The 23,926-nt window shown below is 34.9% G+C and overlaps 3 protein-coding genes across 4 annotated transcripts; 2 read left to right on the forward strand and 1 right to left on the reverse strand.

Annotated features, from left to right (window-relative positions):
• The first annotated feature begins 137 nt into the window (after nucleotides 1–137).
• On the forward strand, nucleotides 138–7,617 carry LOC115450787 (probable tubulin polyglutamylase ttll-15). The gene is made up of 7 exons (XM_030178897.2): nucleotides 138–364; nucleotides 1,335–2,101; nucleotides 3,579–3,741; nucleotides 4,432–4,518; nucleotides 4,908–5,125; nucleotides 6,423–6,639; nucleotides 7,490–7,617. The coding sequence occupies exons 1-7, from the start codon at nucleotides 248–250 to the stop codon at nucleotides 7,598–7,600; spliced, it is 1,680 nt and encodes a 559-aa protein (XP_030034757.2). The 5' UTR covers nucleotides 138–247; the 3' UTR covers nucleotides 7,601–7,617.
• On the reverse strand, nucleotides 7,608–9,673 carry LOC115450786 (integrator complex subunit 11). The gene has a single exon (XM_030178896.2). The coding sequence runs from the start codon at nucleotides 9,452–9,454 to the stop codon at nucleotides 7,667–7,669; it is 1,788 nt and encodes a 595-aa protein (XP_030034756.2). The 5' UTR covers nucleotides 9,455–9,673; the 3' UTR covers nucleotides 7,608–7,666.
• A 785-nt stretch (nucleotides 9,674–10,458) lies between these two features.
• Nucleotides 10,459–22,919, forward strand: LOC115450789 (GDP-mannose 4,6 dehydratase). Of its 2 annotated transcripts, none has more exons than XM_030178900.2 (7): nucleotides 10,459–10,842; nucleotides 12,056–12,250; nucleotides 14,919–15,159; nucleotides 16,985–17,217; nucleotides 17,589–17,804; nucleotides 18,322–18,461; nucleotides 19,549–22,919. In XM_030178900.2, exons 1-6 carry the CDS (start codon nucleotides 10,774–10,776, stop codon nucleotides 18,451–18,453), a joined length of 1,086 nt encoding a protein of 361 aa, XP_030034760.1. In that variant the 5' UTR covers nucleotides 10,459–10,773; the 3' UTR covers nucleotides 18,454–18,461; nucleotides 19,549–22,919. The 2 variants fall into 2 exon arrangements, with proteins under 2 accessions (XP_030034760.1, XP_030034759.2); XM_030178899.2 differs by having other exon boundaries at nucleotides 18,322–18,449.
• Nucleotides 22,920–23,926: the final 1,007 nt, after the last annotated feature.

Below are 23,926 nucleotides of genomic sequence, written 5' to 3' on the forward strand. Positions count from 1 at the left end.
TGGCAGAAGGATCATTTAAACACGTCAAACATTAACGTTGGAATAAAAAGATAATGTCAATAATTATTGTTTTAATTAAACAATAACACGACCGCATCTCCATAGCTCTAGTGTGCCACTAAAGACATGTAGTATGTAGATGTGACCTTAAAAGTCTTATGGCACTGGTTAACCATGTTTTAGAAAGTGTCTGCTGTCTTTATCAGGCACACGGGTAACTATCGTCTTCTCTTTCAAACTACCGCGTATGCAGCACATTCGTGTCTCACAAACATCTGAGCTTGTACGCAAAATTTACGCGGCAAAAAATTATAGAAAACCTATAAGTTTATTTTTAAATATAATGGAAGGCAAAGGAAATCAGGTCAGTGTCATTCTTCCTATAAGTCATTATAGATATCTATTTAGATAAATCGTAATCTAACTTTACTTACGAATTTATTGTTGTTTAAATCGAATTTTCAACATTAGTTAGCCGGTTTGTACCATTTATTTGTGCCGACGTTTCCTAAGATTTTAAAGATTAGATTTGTGAAAAGTAGTTGTAAAGAAAATTTAATTTAAAGTTCACGATAAACGTATTCACATTGGGCTAATTTAGGTAAATTTATCAAACGTGTACCGTATAATTTACTGTTTTTAATTACGATCTTTATATTTGTTTTACAAATATCGCGTGTTAAATTACAATTTTCTTGAAGTCTTAAATAAATATGAAATTCATTTTCAACTTCAAATTAGATACTAACTTTTGAACTGTTTCATTTTATTAATTTATAGGTTTCAAAATGTATGTATATCCACTTAGTTTTAGGAACGACAAACAGATTTCTATTAATAAATGCCAAATTCATAAATATTTTGTAGGTAACATCGGAATTCGACATGATGAAAGACATATTGTAAAAAAAATATCGTAGAATTTTGCCGAATTATAAGGTTTTAGTTATTAATACAGTGTAGCGATTTTAATACGTATACGCAGTGTCTTTAACGATGTGTGGCTACTTTTAAAAATAATGTTTTTTTGAATGAACAGTCTTTCTTTACAAGGTCGATGTACCTTCTTTTCGTGTACCGAGGTTGTGACTCATGGGTTTTACGAGCGACCACCTCCGATACATCCACCCTCAGGAATGCTTGGTGGTCGATAAAGGGCACGCCGTGGAACAACAATAATAACGATAATCCCTTAGACAACTAGTGCAATCCATAGAAGTTTAGAACATTCAGTTGTTATCGTGTTTCTTTAAATTTATTTGTATCATAAAACATTGAAATTATTATAAATATTATACAACATGCCTTTTATATATATTTTTTTTCAATTTTAGGATATAACAGAAGAGTGTAATAAAGAAAATATAGATCACGAGAATATCGAAAAGGCAGATTCCGATAAAAAATCAGAAATACCCAAATATAAATTTAGCGACTTCTCGCTTGACAAAAATGTCAATACATTTCTTCTGATATGTGTAATAGGGGTATCGTTAGGGATATTATTAGAGGTAATGAACGTGCAAAATAGAGAAAAAACCAAAGATGAAGTACCTAAGAGACGCTACTGGGTTTATTCTGCCTACAGCGACGTCGAGAACAAAAATGGTGTTTTAAAACACGTCCATATTGTTTTAGACAGGGTCGGATACGAAAAATCGACAAATAAGACAGACTGGTCGCTACTATGGTCGCATGACTACCCCTTCAGATCCTTATACCCAAACATGCATAAACTAAAACGGCACCAAAAGGTAAATCATTTTCCCGGCATTGGATTTATAACCAACAAAGTTGATTTAGCCACGTCTAAGAGTGAGTACATACCGAGGGCTTTCAAACTACCACAAAATAAGGCCGAGTTCTTAAGCTATGCATCAGTGAATAAAAACGCATTGTTTTTGGAGAAGCACAATCAGCATCGAGGTGTTTACTTGAAGAACGTGAGTGAAATAGATTTTAGCGGGGAAAGTTTTGTTCAAGAGTTTGTGCAAAAACCGTTTTTAGTGGATGGTCATAAGTTTGATATTGGCGTGTACGTGGTCTTAACTTCTGTTGACCCGCTGAGAGTGTATTGGTATAAAGGTGACGTGCTATTTAGGTAAGTAATTATTATTCAAATTTTGACAACGAAACCGATATTTTATATACAACCTTTCCTTTGATATCTTGGGATCAGAATGATATCCGTATCGTCTTATGAGGCGATACGAATCTGGAAACCACCCGAGGCCTCATGCCTTAGGAGGGCCTGAGCAGTGCCCAGCTGAGGCCCTGTTTTATTTTTTAGGTCACCACGCTCTTGACCAAAGCATCTTACTTACAAAATTGTTGGAATCGGGAAGCTCTCTTTTTTGTTCCCGTCCATGACCTAGCGCCGGCTAATACCACCAATGCTTGGTATTCGAATTCCTTAATACAAATCATTATAAAGACACAACACAAGTTTTTGACATCAATCTACTATTCTTTGTAAATTATCGCTTGCTTTAACGGTGAAGGAAAACATCGTGAGGAAACCTGCCGACCTGAGAAGTTCTCTATAGGAATTTCGAGGGTGTGTGAAGTCTACCAATCCGCACTAGGCCAGCGTGGTGAACTAAGGCCTAATCCCTCTCAGTAGTAGAGGAGGCCCGTGCCCAACAGTAGGACAGTATATAATATAGGGCTGATATTATTATTATATATTACGTTGGGGTAATCAGACAGAGGAAAAGTCCACACCAATCCCCAAGATGGGAATTGGCCTCAGGATCACCCTAATTCGGAGCCCGTATTATACAGTGAATATGTACATCAAGACCTTGACAAATGAGTAATTATAAATAATAGAATGAGACTACGAATTATACCTATATATTTTTTATTCTATGATCGTAACGCGTAAGAGTTGAGGGCGAACAATTTTTGCTACGCATAATATAATTAAATTTACGCATGTTCGCTAATTCGGCGTATGCCGTATACTAGTAAAGGATTTAGGTCAATATCTACTTCGAGTATTATAGTTAAGTAGTATCAACATGATCAAATATAAGAAAAGCTTTGACTCTAAAAATATAATTAGGTACTTTATGGGAGGATGAGGAGGTGCGAAAATTTGTGTGAAGTGTTACAAATACTCAGCTGTAGAGCTTCGGTATAGGCTTGCTGGTGACAGCATATGTAGGTTTCCAAAATCTATCCGTAAGAACCCTGTTCCGACCATTTTGACAAAATATAGTACACTACATAGTACTAGGTTATTATGTACCTATATACTATGTAGCGATCGCTATCTTACAAAACATAACTTCCTTATTGTAAAAGTCATTCATCATTCTTCATTTCCTAATATTACTGACACGCTTATGCCTGCGGGACCACCCGCGTGAAAAAGATTTTTCTAGATTAATATTTTTCGAGATAAAAAGTAGCCTATAGCAATTAGAAGTAATGTAGTTTCATATTAATGAAACATTTTTCAAAATCGGTTTAGTAGTTTTTAAGATTAACGCGTGCAAACACCCTCTTCAGCTTTATATATTACTATAGATATGAAGCCATACACTACAAACTCTATGATCATTTATTTACAGATACTGTCCAGCGAAATACTACCCGTTTGATCCGAAGAATTTGGACAAATATGTTATAGGAGACGATTACTTGCCAACGTGGGAGGTGCCCTCGTTGGCCCATCCATACACCGCTCTGGGATTTAGTATGAAGGACTCATTCGACGTGTACGCTAAATCGAAAGTACAACTAACTACCTACCTACTTATATAGAAAGAAATAAAGAAAAATACTTAATATACTTACTTAATATGTTAGAGGAAGAAGTCAGAGAGGTCACAATTAGACACAACATGAAATGAACACAATACAAATCACCACTCTAAATGATTTTTCTAGACGTCACTAGCATAAAGATAAAATTTCTACTAGATTCACATTATAATCTACGCATAACGTTACCCAAAATGGCGTTTCGAGCCCACTCGAGATAACATTTTATACAATAACAAAATATTTAACAAGTAAACAATTAATATGCGATAAAACAGCAATCAACTATAGGCAAACACCTCTTCCGAGAATTATGCGTATAAGTAATGACTGTCAAAAATAGAGTGTATGATGAGAGTCATTAATTCTAAATCTTCGGCATGTATTAAAGATAACTGTGTCAAAACAAATTCAAGAAAATAAACGGTTTTTCTAAGCACTGTATAAACAAACATTATAACTCACCAAAATAAATAAATGTATTTCGCTTGTTATGATTAATTTATAACAGCAATATTGTGCCATACACATAAAATGATCTAATCCATTAAAGTATACAAAAATAGACATACAAAACCGTATATAAATGAAATAATTTAGTTAAAATAACATGTTCTGTAATACTGCAGAGTATTAATAATAGAAATTCTTTGGCTACAGGGCAAGGACACAACTAAAATGTGGGAGGATGTACAAAAAGCAATCGCAGATGTATTCGTGAAGAAAGAATATCATGTCATTCAGGCTGTATGTATCTTTATTATAAACATATATTTTATTTAAGTTCGAGCTAATATCTGAAACCACTATTTCGATTTGGAAATAGTTTCACGCATAGGGTGTAATATTATCCACAATTGTTATAGATTAATCAAATTTAGCCAATTATATAAAATCACACATCGATTTAATTATGGCCGGCTAGTGCCTTGCTCTATTGAAAATGGGTCTCTACCATTGATATATATTTTTATTTTAATAAACGTGTAGTTACTCAACTAATTTAGTATAGTAGGTATTCTAAAGTGTAGCATACAGAATTTGTCTACGATAACTCCAATATAAGTAATATAGTATAAACCACAATATTTTGATACGCGCTCTAAGTTTATTAAAACAGCCTTTTAATCTTTCAGCTTAAAAGTTATCCATCAAGTGACAATTACTTCGAAATGATGCGTTTCGACCTAGTGGTGGACGAGGACCTAAAAGTGTATTTGTTGGAAGCCAACATGTCGCCCAACTTGTCATCCGCCCACTATCCACCCAACCAGCTATTGTACGAACAAGTGCTCTACAACTTGATGGGTTTGGTTGGCGTTGCTGACCATGTTAAGAAAGATTGGAATCACGGGTTTGTATATCTTTTCTCCTATTCAGTCACAGAAACGTGACCTCACTGCACCTGATGGTAGACGGAGTGAGATACAGATAGAGTTTTGGCCGACGAGAGATCCGCCGCTAGTCAACACAGTTATGCCAGCATTTTTAAATCCGGATATACACATTACACAGGCTGATACCGGAACGCGACACATCTCGCAATATTAATAAAACTAATTTGCTAAATAATGGTATGAAGTGTTTGTAGGGTAGTGTGGCAGTAGGCAGCTGAAATACAGAAGGTAGCGGATAACTTCCCGCTCTAGCAAAAGTAATTATAATTATCTATGTAGCTAACAAGTTTCATGGTTTAATTATGATTTAAAGGTACTTACCAAGTGTCATCATTTTATACTATACATTTATTTTTATGGGGATAATATTGAAAAGAGTCTAGATAAGTCTTTGTGGCCAGTCGGTATGTTGCAATACAAAAACAATTTGATTCACTCATTTATCATAATATTTGGTCGTGATGTTGTGGTGAACATGACACATAGTACCTGCTTGTTAAACACAATGAACTGCTGTGTCAGCATTAAACATGTTTTTGGGATTCGAAGTCTAATTTCTCGACGGTCCCTACGTAAAGTAGCGAATCTGCAAAATTGCATTTTGCACACGCAATACTTTACGTAGGCACCGTGGAATAAACATCGCTTGTTTAGTGTTAATTACCATGGCGATAAGCACTTCGATCCTTATTGTCTTAAATAAATGCAGTTCATTTTAATAACGACTGTTTAAATATCGACAGTCCCTACGCAAAGTATTGAATCTGCTAAATTGTATTTTGCAGATTCGATACTGTACTTACGTAGCGACTGTCGTTCTGTGTACATTTTATATTCAGGTTAAAGGAAATTATTTATGTTTAATGTGTTATATAAATAGATACCAATTATTATTTGTATAGAACGTCTATAAGGAAAATCAAAAGCGTCGTCGACGAATTTGTGGACCGGGTTGGTAATTTTTTATCGTCTTCGTCAGCGGATTTGTGCCACCTTGAGGGTCTATAGTTCAAGTTTAGTTTTATTATAAGCAGTGGTAATGGTAATTAGTAGCATCTTTAACAAAAGAATTATGATTCCGACAAGGGTACATTACTTGTTATCCAAAATTAAATTGAGATTAATGATATGATCAAGCTTGTTACCATAAATATTATGGTTTAACCTATAAGTATTTAAACGTATAACGGAATTCTGAAAGTTCTTAAATATAAAAAGGAAATCTTTTGTTGAACCTTCAATAATACATTTCAGAGAAAATACAGGCGCTCAAAACATGGTGTCGACGCAAAAGAACATAGCCGTGTGGGGCGAACAATGCAGTACAGTCTGCAAAGAAAATTGTGATTCCCATGAACTATGCGAATTGTGTCGGCCCTGCTTGAACACTAAACTAAGAAATAGCTTCTTGAAGGCACACAGAGAACACCTTCACAAAGGAGACTTTAGGAGGCTATTCCCCCCACCGACGGTAAGTCTGTGTATTTCTAGAGGAATAGTACCTATCCCTAAATCTCGAGACCGTGATCTTCAAATCGAGAACAATTTTGGAGTTGTGAATATTTCCTTTAGGCGCTGTAGGGTTCGAAGCCTACGGTTGTCCATGATACCCAGGAAAACGTCGTATCTCAGTGAGAGATCAGGGGTGTATGTTATTATATATTGTAAATACTATAGATTCAATCACCTGACTCGCTTAAGGTCAGCAGCAACGCAGGTATTAACAAAAACAAACATTACGTCATTGCTGTTTTTGCCATTATTACTATTGAATTTCGATTAGCAGCTTGTTTTAAAGGGCATGTCTCTATGTTTTCCGAGCATTCCACATGTGAACAACAATTTAAAAATATAATGTAAGTAGGCTTACCCATTAAAATAATCGATCTGTTTATTTTTCACGATTTCGACACTATTAGACTAATAAGATAACGCCCTCGATACCTCAACATAGAAATGTGTTAACAGATAAAATAATTATCTGTTAGTTTTTGAAACGAAAAATGCGATAACTAAAAAAACATTATATTTACTTATTTTAAAAAAATAGAGTAATGATGCAAGTGTCCATATAATGTTATTGTATTTGCGATATAACTAGCCATGGTCCTATTGGGATTTAAAAATATTTAGTCCATTGCCTTATCATCCTAAGTATGCAAGATACTCGTTTGGAAAATTCAAATTTCCATGTACCCAATCATAATTATTTCGAAATAATATGACTTGACGGCCGAAGTTACATGATAATTTCCTGTTATATAGGTATCTCATTATTATTATTTTCACTCTGGCATTTAAACATTGTCTTTTTTTTCCAGAAACCCAGTACAAAAACTCAGGATGTGCTTAAAAATTTGACAAAGATGAACAGACTTCAATATCTCTGGTACCAGGGGAAATGCAACACAGATATAACATGGTGTACATAAACAAATGTATTACATAAAACTAATTTATTAAAATTATGAAACAAAAAAAATCTTATACCTAATGGATTACTGAACCATTGACTGCAACAATCCTAAAATATAACTTCCTAGATCTTCATCTTGGTTTGTCCAAGAAACATAAATGTTTTTGGTGCTGTCGTCCTCACCCTCTACTTTTATAAGTACTGACTCCACTGATATGTTTCCATCAGATATGGTGATAGTCCAGCCTTCTAACTTCTCTGACAATAAATTCTTCAGTTTCTCTGCTGTTTTTACCGCTGGCCCTGGGTCCTCGAGACGGACTGTGCTTGTGAACCTAATGATGTGTCTGTTTATTCCTATTTCGTCACACATCTCATCTATATCAAGCAAGGAGAGCCTGTTGTCTCTGACACAGAGAATGCCATTGACCACTCTCCTCCTCTTAGGGTCTGGAGGCAATGCATTATACCTCACAGCTTCAGCCTTCAACAACCTAAGTGATACATCAATTGGTATCTTAGTTGGTGTGTTTATAGTACATGTTTCACCATTCGCAGGCATGAAACAGCTGATTTTAAATTCCTTCTCAATTTTCTCCTTCAAGAACTCCATTTTCAAAGCTTCACCATGCACCAACAGAACATTCTTAGGCTCACAGTACTGTATTAACTGCATTATGCCCTTTGCATCAGCGTGTGCTGAAAATGACATGTATTCTACAGCCATTTTCACTTCCACAACCTGTCGATTTTCAAATTCAATCTTTTTGGCTCCATTCAAGATTTTGTGCCCAACCGTCCCCTGGACACAGAAACCTGGCATTATAACCATGTTTTGCTCATATGGTGCCCATTTCTTAAATATGTTCAAAGATAGACCGGCATGAAGCATGCCTGGGGTCGCAAACACCACCATTGCCCCAGGATTATCTATGTATGACTTATCAAATGGTTTAATGTGTTTGAAGTCAAACATATTTCTTTGTACAAATGTCTTCCGGATCTTTTGGTTGGTCCATGTAATAAACATTTTATAATAGTTATTTGCTTTTTCAGTTAGGCCAAGGGCAAAGTACACTGGGTACTTTAAATTCATTCTCTCCCAATAAGTCTCTAGTAAAATACACAATTCTTGAGCTCTTCCTAGTGCAAAAACAGGTATTAATACTTTGCCTCCTTTTTCAACACATTCATGGACTTTTTTCAGAAAATCTCTCTCGCGGCATCGTTTTGAATCTCTGATTGTTGTGGCATAAGTAGATTCTGTTATAAGCAAATCAGGTCTGCATTTATCAATCCATGCAGCTCCTAAGTGCCGGTCAGGAGTCATGTTATAATCTCCAGTGTACACTACAGACTGAGAACCCACTCGGATCCAGAACATGGCAGCACCAAGCACATGCCCAGCATAATAAGCCTTAATCTCTAACTCATTATCAACCATCACCGACTGGTGGAGAGTGACTGCTGTCACCTTTTTGATGCAATCCTTGATCATCTGAGACGTGAAGAAGTTAGATTCGCCTTTACGTTCAACAACAACTTTTCTCATATCCTCGAGGAGTATTGGAGCTATAGCTTTAGTTGGATGAGTCATGTATATCGGGCCTGTATATCCAATCATCTCTGACATGTAGGGGAGGGCGCCGCAGTGGTCCAAATGGAAGTGAGATATTATGACACAGTCAATTTGACTAGTGATAGGTCCCTCGGGAACAATATAAGAGAAATCAGGAAAACGACGCTCATCATTATAACCCATGTGCATGCCGCAATCCAACATGATGTTTTTACCTCCCATCGACAACAAGATGCAACTCCTTCCGACGTCCTGTCCCGCTCCCAGCGGGGTTATCTTGATATCGGGCATCCTAAATATCTTATCACAGCCGTAAGTTAACTTAGGTTTCAAACCTTACGGAATGGTGTGGAAGACTTAATGGACGCACTTATGACATTATTATACACAGTTACTTGTTGTGGTGAAACTTAATACGATAAATGAGTAAATTAAACAAACTTGCAGGGCCACATTTGTGTTAGAACTCAAATGTCACTTGTCACAATACAAACAGGATGTAGGATTATACTCTTTGTATGTAGGTAGGGATGTTCGACAAAATCTTCGTTTGACAACGATCGCATTAGGCTAACGACACAGATTCGTTTACCCCAATCAGTTTCTGATCAGAAATTCAGAACCTGAATGCTCCGTTTACATAGAAAATCATCAACAAAACGGCACTTGCTCTTAATATTTCCGAACGGGAAAAAAACTTTCGTATGTTTCGAATATTTTCGCCGTGTTCTAAAAAAACCAGTCCTTTGCGCTAGTTACGCGCAATTCCAAATCTGAATTCTTAGGAATTAGTTTCCTAATTAGTTAGGAAACCAACCGTGTTCGGTTGTCTTATATATACGATGAATCACTTATGTAGTATATATGTATTGAAAACAGAATTAATTTCATAAAATGTCTTTTTTCACAAAGATCTTAAATGTACCATTAATGTGTACAACCGGTAACTAAGAACTAGTTCAGGGGTGGCCAACCGGTCGATCGCAACAACAAGTCCAATTGATCGTGGCAAGGCAAAAATATCAATACGTAGAACAGACCGCGCAACATACATAACATACCTAATCACTAACTGCTGCACGCATCGTCCTGTATCATTTTTTAATCAAAATAATAATAAACTGTGTATTGAACTATGTTGTTTCATTTAAGATTCCAAGATGTATGTAGCTTGGTAGATCGCACAGAGTATCATTAGTGAAAAGTAGATCTTGGGTCTTACTAAGTTGGCCACCCCTGAACTAGTTCCTTTGACTAGTTCTAAACCTGCTTCTATGGATGTACCTATTCTGTCATAATTTTAATTTATCTGTCAGATATAAACGTCATAGAAAACCCTACCAAAATCCATTTTTTTATCTTTTATTCAATAAAGTTTAATGTATTAGTTGATATAATTGGAAATATATTTCCAATTTATACATTCGTTGCATGTTTGCAGAAGACGTTGTATACGAGATGTGGTAAACCGTTATTTCGCGTGTAAATGCTAATAGCCGAGCCCGTTGAATTGTTATGATAAGCTTGGCTTATCACCGGGCAGCGGCTCACTGTGTAGACGTGTTTTTTACGATAAAGAAAAAAATATAAATAGTAATTACATTTTTAATATGTCGGGGGAAGGTTCTAGCAGTAATAATAATCAAAAAATCGCACTTATTACCGGCATAACAGGACAGGTAAGTGTACAAATACATTTATTAGATATTTTGTACGTGACACGTATTTCAAACATTTCATGAATTCAGTTTAATTACTATGTGGTTACTGTGGCTTGGCTAATACTATTCTATTCATGGAACTGATTTTTATTTTGTTTACAAACTAAGTAAAAATACCATTTAAACATTATTTTCAAAAAAAAAATCACTTCAACATGTTATTATAAGAAATATATTTTATGAAATGTATAATTTTTTTATATTAGCTATTATTCATATTACTGTGTTTAACATATATTTAACATGCCGTGGAAGCATAGTAGGAATACAACTTAGACTCCTTATTTTATTTATTGTATGAATTTGTTTAATAAATTATTTTGGCTATATCCTGTTTTGGTTTAAGGTACAACTTGTATATACAAAAAAAAATAATATATAAAAATAAAAGTGAACAGCATTAGTACTCCATTCATACACTTTCCATTTATAGGTTTCCTTTAATTATGTGTTGTTGAAATGAAAGAGCCTTGAATAGATACCAACAAAATACTTCTATTCACATCCCTTCGCAAAGAGCACATTGTGATTGTTGACAAATGATTCTCTGAAACGAATTATAGAATCTAGTTAAAGCCTTCATATGCATAATATAAATATTACTTACCACATACTACATAGTATAATTATTTCAATGCAAGCAAAAAGGTTTAGATTAGGAAGAAAACTTGCAGCAATCAACTTACACAAGTAATTAGTGATTTCTGTAAATAAAGTTGCAGGATGTTGTAATCCACATGTCTTGAACAATTGAAATATTGCTGTAAGTGTTATTGCACTGGATATTTGCTGGTCTAATTGTGGCAATATATCCAAAATATTGATTGAAGTTTTTCAATATTATCGTTGTTCTCCCTGATCCCACTGGCCCTGTGTATGAAGACAAGTAAACATCACTCTTTTATCCCCAAAGGCAGGATTCAACCAGTTCACGCATTTTTGCCAAGTGTGTTCCATCATATGATGAGATACAATGTTATATGAAATGTTGTTTAAAATTATTATTAGGTGTTAAAGAAATATTTAATGTTGGTCTCTGTAATAATTTATTTCTGGTAATTCCTCATTCCTATCTAATAATGAGGAAACATCGTAAAAAAAAAAAAATGTATTTTTTAAATCTAGATAGCAGTGTTACAACACACAGATAACACATATTTTTGTTTATCAGGATGGTTCATACCTAGCAGAATTCCTCATAGAGAAAGGTTATGAAGTTCACGGAATCCTTCGTCGGTCATCCTCGTTCAACACTGGACGTATCCAACACCTGTATGGGCAGCCAGCATGTCACACCGGAGGCAGAATGCATCTGCATTATGGAGACCTCACGGACACTACTTGCCTCATTAGTATTATAACAAAGGTATGTTAAGTTAAATACTATAATATACTCATTTGCCTGGTGTGAGTTCTATGCCAAAAGAAAGAATTTGTGACTTTAACATCATCATATTATAATATACAGTTTAGTAAATAATAATTGTATTATTTATAGGTTTTCTCGACAATGGATAGGGTACAGAAATTCCTTACATTTTGTTTGTTATAACTGCTTTATATTTTTAAGTTTTTTTAAATTTTAAGTCTCCATATCTCTATATCTATATGCGTGTTACAACACTGCAAATATTGCAATATTTCGTTGAGAAAAAATTGCTACAGCTTATGATAACCATCATTTAAAAATTGCACCACGGCCGGCATTACATAAAATATAGTCATTCAATCAAGTCAACATAACAGCCAATTATTACAATTACTGAGCACGAAACTACCTGTACCAAAATAAAGTCTGGTCATCACTTCAGCCCCCTCCGTGACCATGTAGGCTGCAGAATACGTAACGTAGGGAGAAAAAAAAAATACCGTGATAAAATTCTAAAACTAGTTTTATTTCAAAGTCTCTACTACGCGTACAACATATTCACAAGCTGCGGGTGTGTAGTTTCTATGAATAAATACATGTTCTCAATCGCCATGACGACATATTGCTCGCGCTTCAACAAAGTAAAAAAATATAGCGCGACGTTTTGGTGACATCTAGCATATATCAGTAAAAAAATATAGCGTGATATTTTGTTGAAATCTAGTATCTATGAGTGTGAGGACTATGAACGAGTCCGGCTTCCGTTAATCGATGTATACTTTGGCAAATACCTTACTTATTTATTAAGTATAAAAAATGTATTTACTACATAATAATAATATGCTTAATTGTACTATCCACAAGCATGCTTTTATATTGTAACATCGTATTGCAAAAGATATTTATTATGTACATTACGTTACTTTGAACTCTTAAATGACAAGGTCAAAAAGTTATATCGAATTTCCAAAGTCTTCTGTATTTTAAAATTAATTAAGTGTGCGATAAAGCAAATTTAATTAATTTCGACGTTAAAAATAATTATTCAAATGCTAACTCTGTCCATGCGGAATTGTACTTACTTCCTTCCCGCTATATTTTGAAACATGCCTCGAAATCTGATAATCAATTGCTATGTTATGTGTGTACACATTATCACAATGTTTTTATTATAGATATAAACAAGTTAATAAAATATAATAAATATGGGGCGTCCGTAATTATCGTAATATGATAAAAAATAATTGAAAAATAATCTAGCCAAGATTCGTTTTAATAGTAATCGTTTGAGCTCGCAGCTTCGCCCACGCAATTTATCCTTAGCAGAATAAAAGTCCCATTGTACTATTTGCAGGATAAAAATACGTACACTATATGTTAACCCAGATATCTACGTGCAAAATTACATTTAAATCCATGCGTTTATACTGTATCATTTTTAGTTTTATTAGATAATAGAAAAATAGGTCAGTTATCGAACCAAATTGCCTGCAAATCAAGCCGGATAAAATACATTTTTTAAAATTTAACACGCCGTATTAGATACGTTTTATAAACAAGCTAAGGACGCGCATTATTACCAACATTCTCCACGAGTGTTAAGCGTATTGTAGGTTGTTAATTGTTTACGATAGTGTTGTTACCCGTGCAAATGAAACTTAATAAAAACGTGCGTCATATTTGCTTTGGAAACTAGTCGTTAAGTAAAACTATCGTGTGTATTGACCCTAAGCTAGAAACTGTTTTTTATTATTATTTTGTATTACGGCGAAAATCTAGGTGGATTGGACATGCAACACCCAAAACTACATAGTCTAAAAGTTAAGTTTAAAATGAAAATTAACCTCTAATATGACGATTATTACTTCAAATTGTATTTTTTACTACAGCCTTCGATTTCAGCATTTCCGAAAATTACTATTGGCCAGCGCATATACATATATGCAGACATGGTTTTAGGCTATGGTCTGGATATTATGACCATCTAAACATATTATGTTGCATTTTCGTTTATATTTAACGCGAAATCTAGAATCTTATTAATGCCTATACTATTTATTTCCCTCTCCGTAGCTTTATCAGCTAACCACGGTAAAGATTAAAATCGTACCAATATGTGGCCAATGCGCCGCTATCGCATTGATTTAACGCTTCCCAATTATCTGGCCGATTTTATCTTTGTAACTAGAAATACACAACAATGCAATATATCGCATTCTACTATCGATACGATATCGCCAATTGCCTATCGACCTAAATAATTTGTTATCAATTCAAATCTTGCGGATATATCCATAGAAAATGTAATTAAATTTATTCTTGGAATTTTTTATTACAATGATTATGATAGTACTCGTATTTAGTTCCGTGTGTTCCGGCTGTAGAGCATAAAAGAAGATAATGAAAAAGTATGGTAAAATACAATTGATAAACTTATGAAAAACATTCTAATTCCAAAATATACAAAGCATAGACCCTTTCTTCGTCTATACCAAAAAAAGTCGATGAGCTTATTCTTCCAAAAATATAAGCTATCTAATTTAACTGGGATGGTATATTAGTCCTACATGTTCTACATGTGCTAATAATTAAGGATACTTAAGTTTTATATATTACATAAATCGTGGCCCTTGCTTCGAGATATTACCTTAATTTTCTGTTCCAGACAAGACCAAAAGAAATATACAACCTGGGTGCACAGTCTCACGTGAAAGTTTCCTTCGAGTTGAGTGAGTATACGGCGCAGGTAGACGCCCTGGGCACGCTCAGGCTGCTGGAGGCGGTCAGGGCAGCAGGTTTGGAAAAGGAGACCAAGATATACCAGGCGTCGACATCTGAACTGTACGGAAAGGTGGTAGAAGTACCGCAAAATGAAAAGACGCCGTTCTATCCGAGATCTCCGTATGGTATGTTTATTATAACATTAACTGACATTTGCTCTCGCTCCGCCGTGAACAAGTTTTTCCGGGATAAAACTCCCGCTTTATATTTTCCCGGAATAAAATGGACCCTATATTTTAAGTTTAACCCCTAGTAATACATTGGTGAAACGAGCATTCAATTCCATGCAGTCGTTTTTGCATGACGGGTGTACAAACATGCAGATTGTAAAAAAATGTAAAACTGCAGTTTTAGCTTCTACTTCTCTAATAAAGTTCGCTTGGAGTAGTTTTTCCTCAATAACTATAAAGTAGAGACATTCTATTTGTATAGATAATATGATAAATATCTTATATGTTAATATAATTCAATAAATTTAATTAAGATTAAACTTATAAAAGTGTGGAATCTTGATTTAGATATGGCATAGATGTAGGTATGATAATTTTTATATTTCCGTTATTATATAACTTACATTTATTTAAAAAATAATTTTAGTATACCTTCTTTTGTGCATTTACAAAAAAAACAACAAATATTATAATTTTCCTTCAGTGGTTTAATCAAGCCCTGTACCATTCTTAATCCTTACTACTTCAATTCAAAGTAGAAATCTAATCTCAATTAACATAAGATGAGCCATTAAATTGATTTGATTTTGCCAATGAACAACACCTCCCCCAATGACCACGAAAGCTGCAAAGTCTTCGAAACATCGGGAGAAGTCCAAAATATTAAACCGCGATAAAATTGTTTAATTTTAATGTCGAACATTCGCGTAAACGTAAGAAATCATTATAAGACGAGCTATATGATCTTCTGGAATAGCAAGCGTTTGCTAACATTTGCAAAGTGTTATGGATACGAGACAATACGAATATGGACACAATAGCTTATGTTTGATAACAAAGTTCAATTCAAACTGCCCATTATGCAATGTATTATGCCGTCATCGGATGTCCGGCATCTGATATTCAAAAACTATTTGTTAACCGACGATAACGTAGTTGGGAATAGAACGGGCTGCCAAAATAAAAGTCGCGAGTTCGAATCTAGTTCCCAAGAGACTCGCCTCGAACTTTTCTAAGTAACGTGTCTAATAGGGCCTATAGTGTCTATAACGTAGCTAATAGGGCTCTGTAGTTGTGAAGGAAAACATCATTAGCCAAATATATTTTTTTCTTAACTCCTACGAATTTCTTCGCAATGACAGCCTTAATTTTAATAAGAAAAAGATTCCATGAGGCAATAAAGATAATGCCGACATTAGCCTGAACTTGTATGAACATAAATATTAACGAGTTTTATCCACTAAATCTCATTAACCCCAATAGCTACAATAAACTAGGTAAACACAGAACAATTTGTGTGACATTTTTATTAAACGTTTAAGAATTTTTCAATGGTTTCAAGCTGCATTAGAGACAGTCGGCGACATTTTCTGTTTTAAATGTCTAATTACAGAGAATAGAAGGCATCATAATCCCATATAATAGTATCAAAAATATATGTTTTTTGCATGCACCAAACTCTGTTTAGTATTATTTAATATAGAATATAAAAATAGTAAACACAATCAAGCTCGTATAGTAAACAATCAATAAACAATCTCAATAGTAAACAGAGATAGCCCAATAACTAAAACCTTGACATTAGAAAGTTTCACAGATAGGAAACATAGAATGATTAAAATATTCCAGTTAGGTTTGGGATCCAACATGCCCCTAATGTTTATTTCACCAGACAGAAAGTCTACTGCTGATCACACGCCTCTCCAAAAGATTTGGAGATATCTTGAGGCATCTGAATTGTTTTATAAATCCAAATACATATTCTACATTTATTTTGTAGCGTGCGCAAAGCTATACGGGTATTGGATAGTAGTGAACTACAGAGAGGCGTATGGCATGTTCGCGTGCAACGGACTCCTGTTCAACCACGAGAGCCCGCGACGGGGAGAGAACTTCGTCACGAGGAAGATCACCCGTGGAGTCGCCAAGATCACTCTCGGTCTACTCCCGTGCATAGAGCTTGGGAATCTGGATAGTAAACGAGATTGGGGACACGCTAAAGATTATGTTGAGGTAATTCATTAATTCAATAGAAAATAATAATAAAATATAATACTATGCATATTGGTAACGGACCTTCTCTACTACCGAGAGTGCGTGATTCATCATGCTGATAAAGTGTGTGGGCAGCGATAAAATTTATACTGCATAGAAGCAGCTATATGAAATATTTATTTATAAAGATGTAAAATCCCAGGCTAAACTTGTACAAAACCCGTAGTACCGGACTGCTAGACCTGGGAATACTGACTTCAGCCTCTAATATAGGCCCACTGTACAAGCATAAATGTGTCGATAGGCGATGGATATACATATCTCTCATTTTCATAATCATGCACTGGAGTAACTTGGCCTGCCCATATAAAACATTTTTTATCCATCAGGCAATGTGGCTGATGCTGCAACAGGACGAGCCGGAGGACTTCGTGGTGGCCACGGGGGAGACTCACAGCGTGCGCGAGTTCGTGGAGAAGGCGTTCGCGTGCGTGTCGCGGCGCGTGCAGTGGCGCGGCCGCGGCGAGGCCGAGACCGGCCACGACGCCGACACCGGCCAGCTGCTCGTCAAGGTCAACCCGAAGTACTTCCGCCCCACTGAAGTGGTGAGTTACCGTCTTTTAGCATGGAGTTTACTGCAGTTTTATCGGGTTACCATACAGTATACAGGGGTAGCAAGGAGGGAAGGAAGAGTATTTTTTTGTATCATGGAATCGATGCAGTTTACATTGGGCTACCTTTCGAATACAGGGGTAGCAAGGAGCGAAGAGTATGGGAATGTGAATGTATTCTTAAAGTAGGAGTTAAAAAAAGTATAAGACAATGTTTGCAACTTCACAAGTCTCAATGTGTTGATGGAATTATGAGATATACACTTTACACACTACGTGTCTCGTGTTGCCATTTTTTTATCACTTTGGAAATTCGAATAATTAATAATTATTATTTGTTTCATATGCTAAATTAAAAATTGGGTCGATGCATTTTTTAACCACTAAAATACAGATATCTCGGGCACAGGGACGGACTTGGCTTTGGGGGGTCGTCCACATTTTATATGTATTTATTTTCACCTACTCTGACGTTAAATCTACTTTATTACTTGGCTAACGTATATTTCAGGACCTTCTCCTGGGTGATCCGACGAAAGCTAGAGAGAAACTGGGCTGGACGCCAAAACTGACGTTCGACCAGCTGGTGAAGGACATGGTGGAAGCAGACCTTGAGCTGATGAAGCGGAACCCTGAAGCGTAGGTCCAGAAGTAAGATGAAATGACTGATCGATGTATGCTGAGCATGCCGCATGAATGGGATCGGAATAGTAGTGCTATAGCTATAATTTAACATAGCGGGTGTTTGCATGTCTGGTTTTGTTTTTAGTAGGTTACCTAATAGGTGATATAATCATTATTTTTGATTGCCAAAAACATTCATCTTTGAAGAAAAAGGGTGGGATTGTTCACTTATAGCAAAGTGTTTACACACGGTTTTGGTCTGTGTCCATTTATGTTTTAAAATATATACTGGTGCAATAAAATCACAGAAATCATCGAAAAAACGGTGTAACAAGTTGTTCGATATACACACTACACACGCAAACATCTCGATATTTAGCTTTAGTTAACTCGCTTGCGCTTTAGATGAGGTTTCGGGTAGGCTAAAGTAACATGCTTGTATAATTAATCAAACATTATTATGAAATTCTAATGAAATTAATAATGTTCATGCTTCGTAGTTGAATTTTCTTATTTTGTACCTTTTGGTTGCTAATATTTTCAAAGTAGCGCCTGAAATTATTCGTCAACATAGTTTTTTTTTGGTTTGTATAAACAGCTGGTAGTAGCTTCGACAATTATTTTTGTTTTGCATTTTTTTTAAGCATTGACTGACTTACTTACTTTTCATAGTAATCTATATTAATTCTTGTCATAATATATACTAATATTTAAAGCTTAAAGTTTGTTGTTTGTTAAACTTGTTTAAACATTTTTACGTTGTCGGAGCCGCAGGCAAAGACTATTTTATAATAAAAAGTATTCTCTATAATAAAGTTAGCGATATTTTAAATTTGTTAAAAAGGTACCTATTGAGATTTAATAGGAAACAGTTCATACATATTCATATACAATACGTAAAGAAATTACCCCTTTTTAAACACATTGTGCGCTATGTAAGGATGTAAGATTTGACATAATTCAATTGCATATAGGAGTACAGAGAAATAAAATTATATACAAATATATTGAATCGACGATCGAATTTCGACCACAAATAAAATTAAAACCTATAAATACAAAATTAATGCAATAGCTGTTTAATTCGAAATCTAATAGTAAAATTTGTTTTCAGCCAAATGGGACCCGAAGGACATTTAGTCAAAAAGGAAAGTGAGAATGTATTAGAAGACAATGTGTGTGCCGCTCGGGGCATGTAGGTACACCAGGTGTGGATTCAGAACGCTGTGGGGGACAAAACAATATACAATCCAATACATGTATCTTATGTCACAAAGAAAAATCTGTTATCTCGACGGTTGAAAGGCTGATTGACATAAGCAACGTTTTTTTCGAACATTTTTAACTAGGTTAAAAAAATCAAGAATTTTTTTTTTTTATATCATTCGTTTGTTAGCCTGGCAGGGCCGGCTTATACAAACACACCGGTCTTGCGGGTGCGTGCTTTAGGCACTGCGAGCCTTTAGGTAGCTGTGCTGAGGGCGACCCTCTAAAAGGTCACGACCTCGGCTCAGGACAGCTAGACAAAGGTTGAGACATCAGCGATTATGGGTAGAGAGAGAGAGGTGCGCAAGCGACCTAAGTCTACCTAGTTTACATCGGCACTCGGGCCGGAATTATCAGAAGGATCTGGGGGACGGGAGACGCGGCGGAGTCCTCGGCCGCGAGGACGGAGCTGCGGTCGTGTTGAGTGTAAAAGAAAAAGTGCTGATTTTAAATATGTATGAAACTTAGTGTCGCATAAAAATTGTCGCTTAAGACAATTAGCTTTTCAACTGTCGATGTAGTTCGTTTTCATTTATGTTGAACAGGTTGACGGCCAGTTATGTATTTTGTTTGCAGGCATAGCGGTTACAACTGTTATCTGAAATTTTAAGTTGGTTTTAAAACCATCAAAAAGGCATTTATTTATTTTTGTTTTGCCCATTTTTGTCTAATTCGAATCTGATGCCCAAATCACTAAGTGGTGGTAGGTCGACATTCTAAAAATTCCTAGAAAACACAGGCAAGTATCAGCTATTTTGTTTAGTTGTAGGTTATAATAGTGTCATATAATTATTATGTCTAATGCGCACATTATTATCATTTTTTTTGTTATTGCTAAATAAAGGGACGAGCGAATTGCTCGAGTGATAAGCATCAGGGCCGAAAACTGAAATATACAGCACTGCGTGGAATACTGCACTCGTCAGACTGTAACGTTAGATGTTAACCGTACCATGTACAGTCAACCGCAAAAGCAGCTGAACAAATACAAAACTTCATATTACCAGCACGAGTTAATTTTATTGGATTTTCTTTGTTTGAAGTAAAATAAATATCTTTTATTTTTGTTTTTTTTTTTTTATGAACACAAATGTGTATTGGTAATTTGAAGTGTTTAATTGTTAATACTTATGTATGTGACTGTACAACGTGGTAACTCTCCTATTTCGCAAATGTCGACTCGTTTTTTTATATAGAGTTAAGTGGTACTTTGCACGAATTACATAATATTACATAAAAAAAGAATTAAAATATTGTGGTCTTCCCAAATGAGGTTAAGTATAATATTGTTTATATCTCTACTTCAAGACTACAACGAACACTGCTTGTATGCTTTATATGACCTAAATCATGACCAATGTTATCTTGTATAGACTGTTAGTATGTTATTTAATTAAAACTACTATAATTATTTGATAAAAAAAATCTATCTGTAATTATTTTATGTTGAATAAAATGTCTTTCGGCTTGTATTGGGCGATCATAAACTGTTTGTATTTTAAATACAGTTAAATGTGTGTTTTAGTGGACTTTTACGAATTTGTAGTATATTCTTTATAATTTAAGAATTTAAAATGTGTAAACAATTTATGTTTTTATATTATTTAAATTTTATTAATGACTAGCTTAGGCTCACGGCTTCGGCCGCGTGAAAGATTTTCCGGGATAAAATTCCCGCTTGATATTTTCCCGGGATAGAAAGTACCCTATAATCTTCCCAGGGTCTTAAACTATCTTCATACCAAATTTTCATTCAGTAGCTTTTGAGAAAATCGATACCATACAGACAGAAAAGAGGGAATTTATTTGATAATATGTTTAGATAGATATATTCAAATACAAAGGTCGCACACTCAGCTGTGCTCTCAATAAATATACAAATTACTATCCACATTATACAGGTGTTCAATACCTAAAACAATTAACATAAGCATTGTGAAACATGCCCTTAATGCATAATAAAGAATTTTGTAATATTAGCCTGGCATTTAGGCCGCCGCAGTCTGCAGCAACATTAAAAAAACTGAATAAGTTGCGAGTTGAATGCGCAGCCAGGGTTGCGTACAAACTAATAGGAAAGGTTTATATATATATTTACGGTTCTCAGATATTTTTCCTTTACATGTAAAGGAACAAATGTAAGATATTGAGTCTTGCCAAATTTCATGAATCTAGATCAACGGGAAGTGGGCTTTAGGTTTTGATTCCCTAATAAATTCATAAACAGTTGCCTTTTGATCGCGTTAACTTAATGTTAGATTTTTTCACAGCTGAAAAAGATAATAGACCAGTGTATTAGCTACCGCCATATCAGCCGTATCAATGATACGGGGCCCCCGAGCTTTGGGACCCATCTTGGCCCATACCTATATTAAACTAAGCAGGCGCCTAAAAGTTCGCACTGTCCTGAAGAGTCCCTAACAAATTTAAATATAGGACCCCTGTTATGGTAAGCTGCGCTACTGATTCATCTTGATACCTCGAGCTTCTGAGAAAAAGGTTCTTGACAGACAGACGGACTACATAGTGATCCTATAAGAATTCTTTTGGTATGGAACGCAAACAGCTATTTACTTATATTCCGCTCGTTTATGTAATGTCATGCCTATTGGTGAATTTGGCTAGGTCAGGAAAAATAATGTAAAAATACCCGATACATTTGCTTAGATTTTACTTTACAAATTTGTCTGGTTTCATACAAAATGTATGAAACTGAATAAAGGAGCTACAGCCTAATCCGATGATACAGCCTAATCCAGATATATCGACCATAACAATACCACAGCAAAAGCAACAAAATTGTGCACCAAACGCATAACATTCATGAATATGTATTTATATGCGTATGCGCACACTGAGTACGGAGAAAGAGAATGTAATGAGGTCGTGTGCGTTAGCCTTTAATTATTGTATAAATTAACACTTGTTTGTATGTGTAACGTTGACGGGGATATACTGACATTCCGTTGTATACATAATTATTGTTCGGAATATTGTAAGCCAAGAATAATATATATTAACTGCTTTGCTAATAAACGTTGTATATGTACGATATACTATTTTGGTTTATGTTTAGTTTAAAGGTTACGTATTTAAATATTGTATCACTGATAGATATACTTATAATTATATATAACGATTATTAACAAGGCCTTTAGTATATAACGTAAGCACATGCCAGTATTTGTTTTAAATGTAAATATACGTTTGTAAAATTGAGTTGTTTGTTTCATTAAAAGTAGCACATTTTTTTTTCTTTCAGTTTCAATCCTGCTCTTAAAACTATGTATTATAGTGTAACTATTGAATAAATAGATAAGCGATATTATAACCATTGAATGGCTAGTTACTATCGACTGCCATTTGATGTCAACACTTGAATACCTCTTTATAAAAGCGCAGAGTCGAAACTCCATCATATCGTATTTTTTATAAGTAGCACTAATGCGCGCGTATTCGCACACTTTTACACTTAGTAGTGACTAGCTTTTGCTCGCGGCTTCGCCCGTGTGGAGGTATTTTGTGTTTTTTTTTACCGACTTACTTGATATGTATATGATCAAATTACACATAATCATTATAAATTGTAGCCTATGTGTTATCGGAATAGCAATCACCATACTACTATCATAATGTATAACCGAATTACTGTAAAGTTTCATCCAAATCCGTTTAGTAGTTTTTTCGTGAAAGAGGAACAAACACCATGCATACACAGACAACCATCCTCGCAAACTTTCGCGTTTATAATATTAATAGGAAGTAGGATGATGATATTGTACCTTATCAAGAATCTTTTTTCTCCACTAAAATAAAATTCAGAGTTTAGTTTAGATAAAGAAAGATGAATATTTAAATTGATGTCAATGTGTAGACGCATTTTAAGAATCGAATTTGTTCAGCTACTATTGTGGCTGACTGTACAATAAAAAAAATGTGGAATGTCCCGACCTCCTCGTGGTCAACCACTACTCTATTCTTACGTGTGCCAAATTCTATTAATAAAGAATAACCATGGAATTCTGATCTACACTGTATCATAATGTGACCACTTTACGGATAACTTGACACTGTCAATGTCGAATGATTCAGCGGTTTTGGTAGTTATTTGGTGATCACTATAACCAATTTGTTTCACCATTTACTGCTTCTTATTTTGTATTATGCAATCATTATAGCATTCAGATACTTCTTAAATACCCTACAAAGCCCCCATGGGACTGCAA

Source organism: Manduca sexta, chromosome 11 (assembly GCF_014839805.1).
Source record: "Manduca sexta isolate Smith_Timp_Sample1 chromosome 11, JHU_Msex_v1.0, whole genome shotgun sequence".
Taxonomy (NCBI): Eukaryota; Metazoa; Arthropoda; class Insecta; order Lepidoptera; family Sphingidae; genus Manduca; species Manduca sexta.

What these genes read in the sequence shown, in the direction of transcription:
- LOC115450787 (XM_030178897.2), top strand. Translation starts at nt 248, where the DNA reads ATGCAGCACATTCGTGTCTCACAAACATCTGAGCTTGTACGCAAAATT. An exon ending in TGGAAGGCAAAGGAAATCAG is followed by an intron (nt 365 to 1,334) that starts GTCAGTGTCATT and finishes TTTCAATTTTAG; the next exon opens with GATATAACAGAAGAGTGTAA. An exon ending in AAGAAAGATTGGAATCACGG is followed by an intron (nt 5,126 to 6,422) that starts GTTTGTATATCT and finishes AATACATTTCAG; the next exon opens with AGAAAATACAGGCGCTCAAA.
- LOC115450786 (XM_030178896.2), bottom strand. Translation starts at nt 9,454, where the DNA reads ATGCCCGATATCAAGATAACCCCGCTGGGAGCGGGACAGGACGTCGGA.
- LOC115450789 (XM_030178899.2), top strand. Translation starts at nt 10,774, where the DNA reads ATGTCGGGGGAAGGTTCTAGCAGTAATAATAATCAAAAAATCGCACTT. An exon ending in CTATCCGAGATCTCCGTATG is followed by an intron (nt 15,160 to 16,984) that starts GTATGTTTATTA and finishes TTTATTTTGTAG; the next exon opens with CGTGCGCAAAGCTATACGGG. An exon ending in ATGAAGCGGAACCCTGAAGC is followed by an intron (nt 18,450 to 19,548) that starts GTAGGTCCAGAA and finishes ATTTGTTTTCAG; the next exon opens with CCAAATGGGACCCGAAGGAC.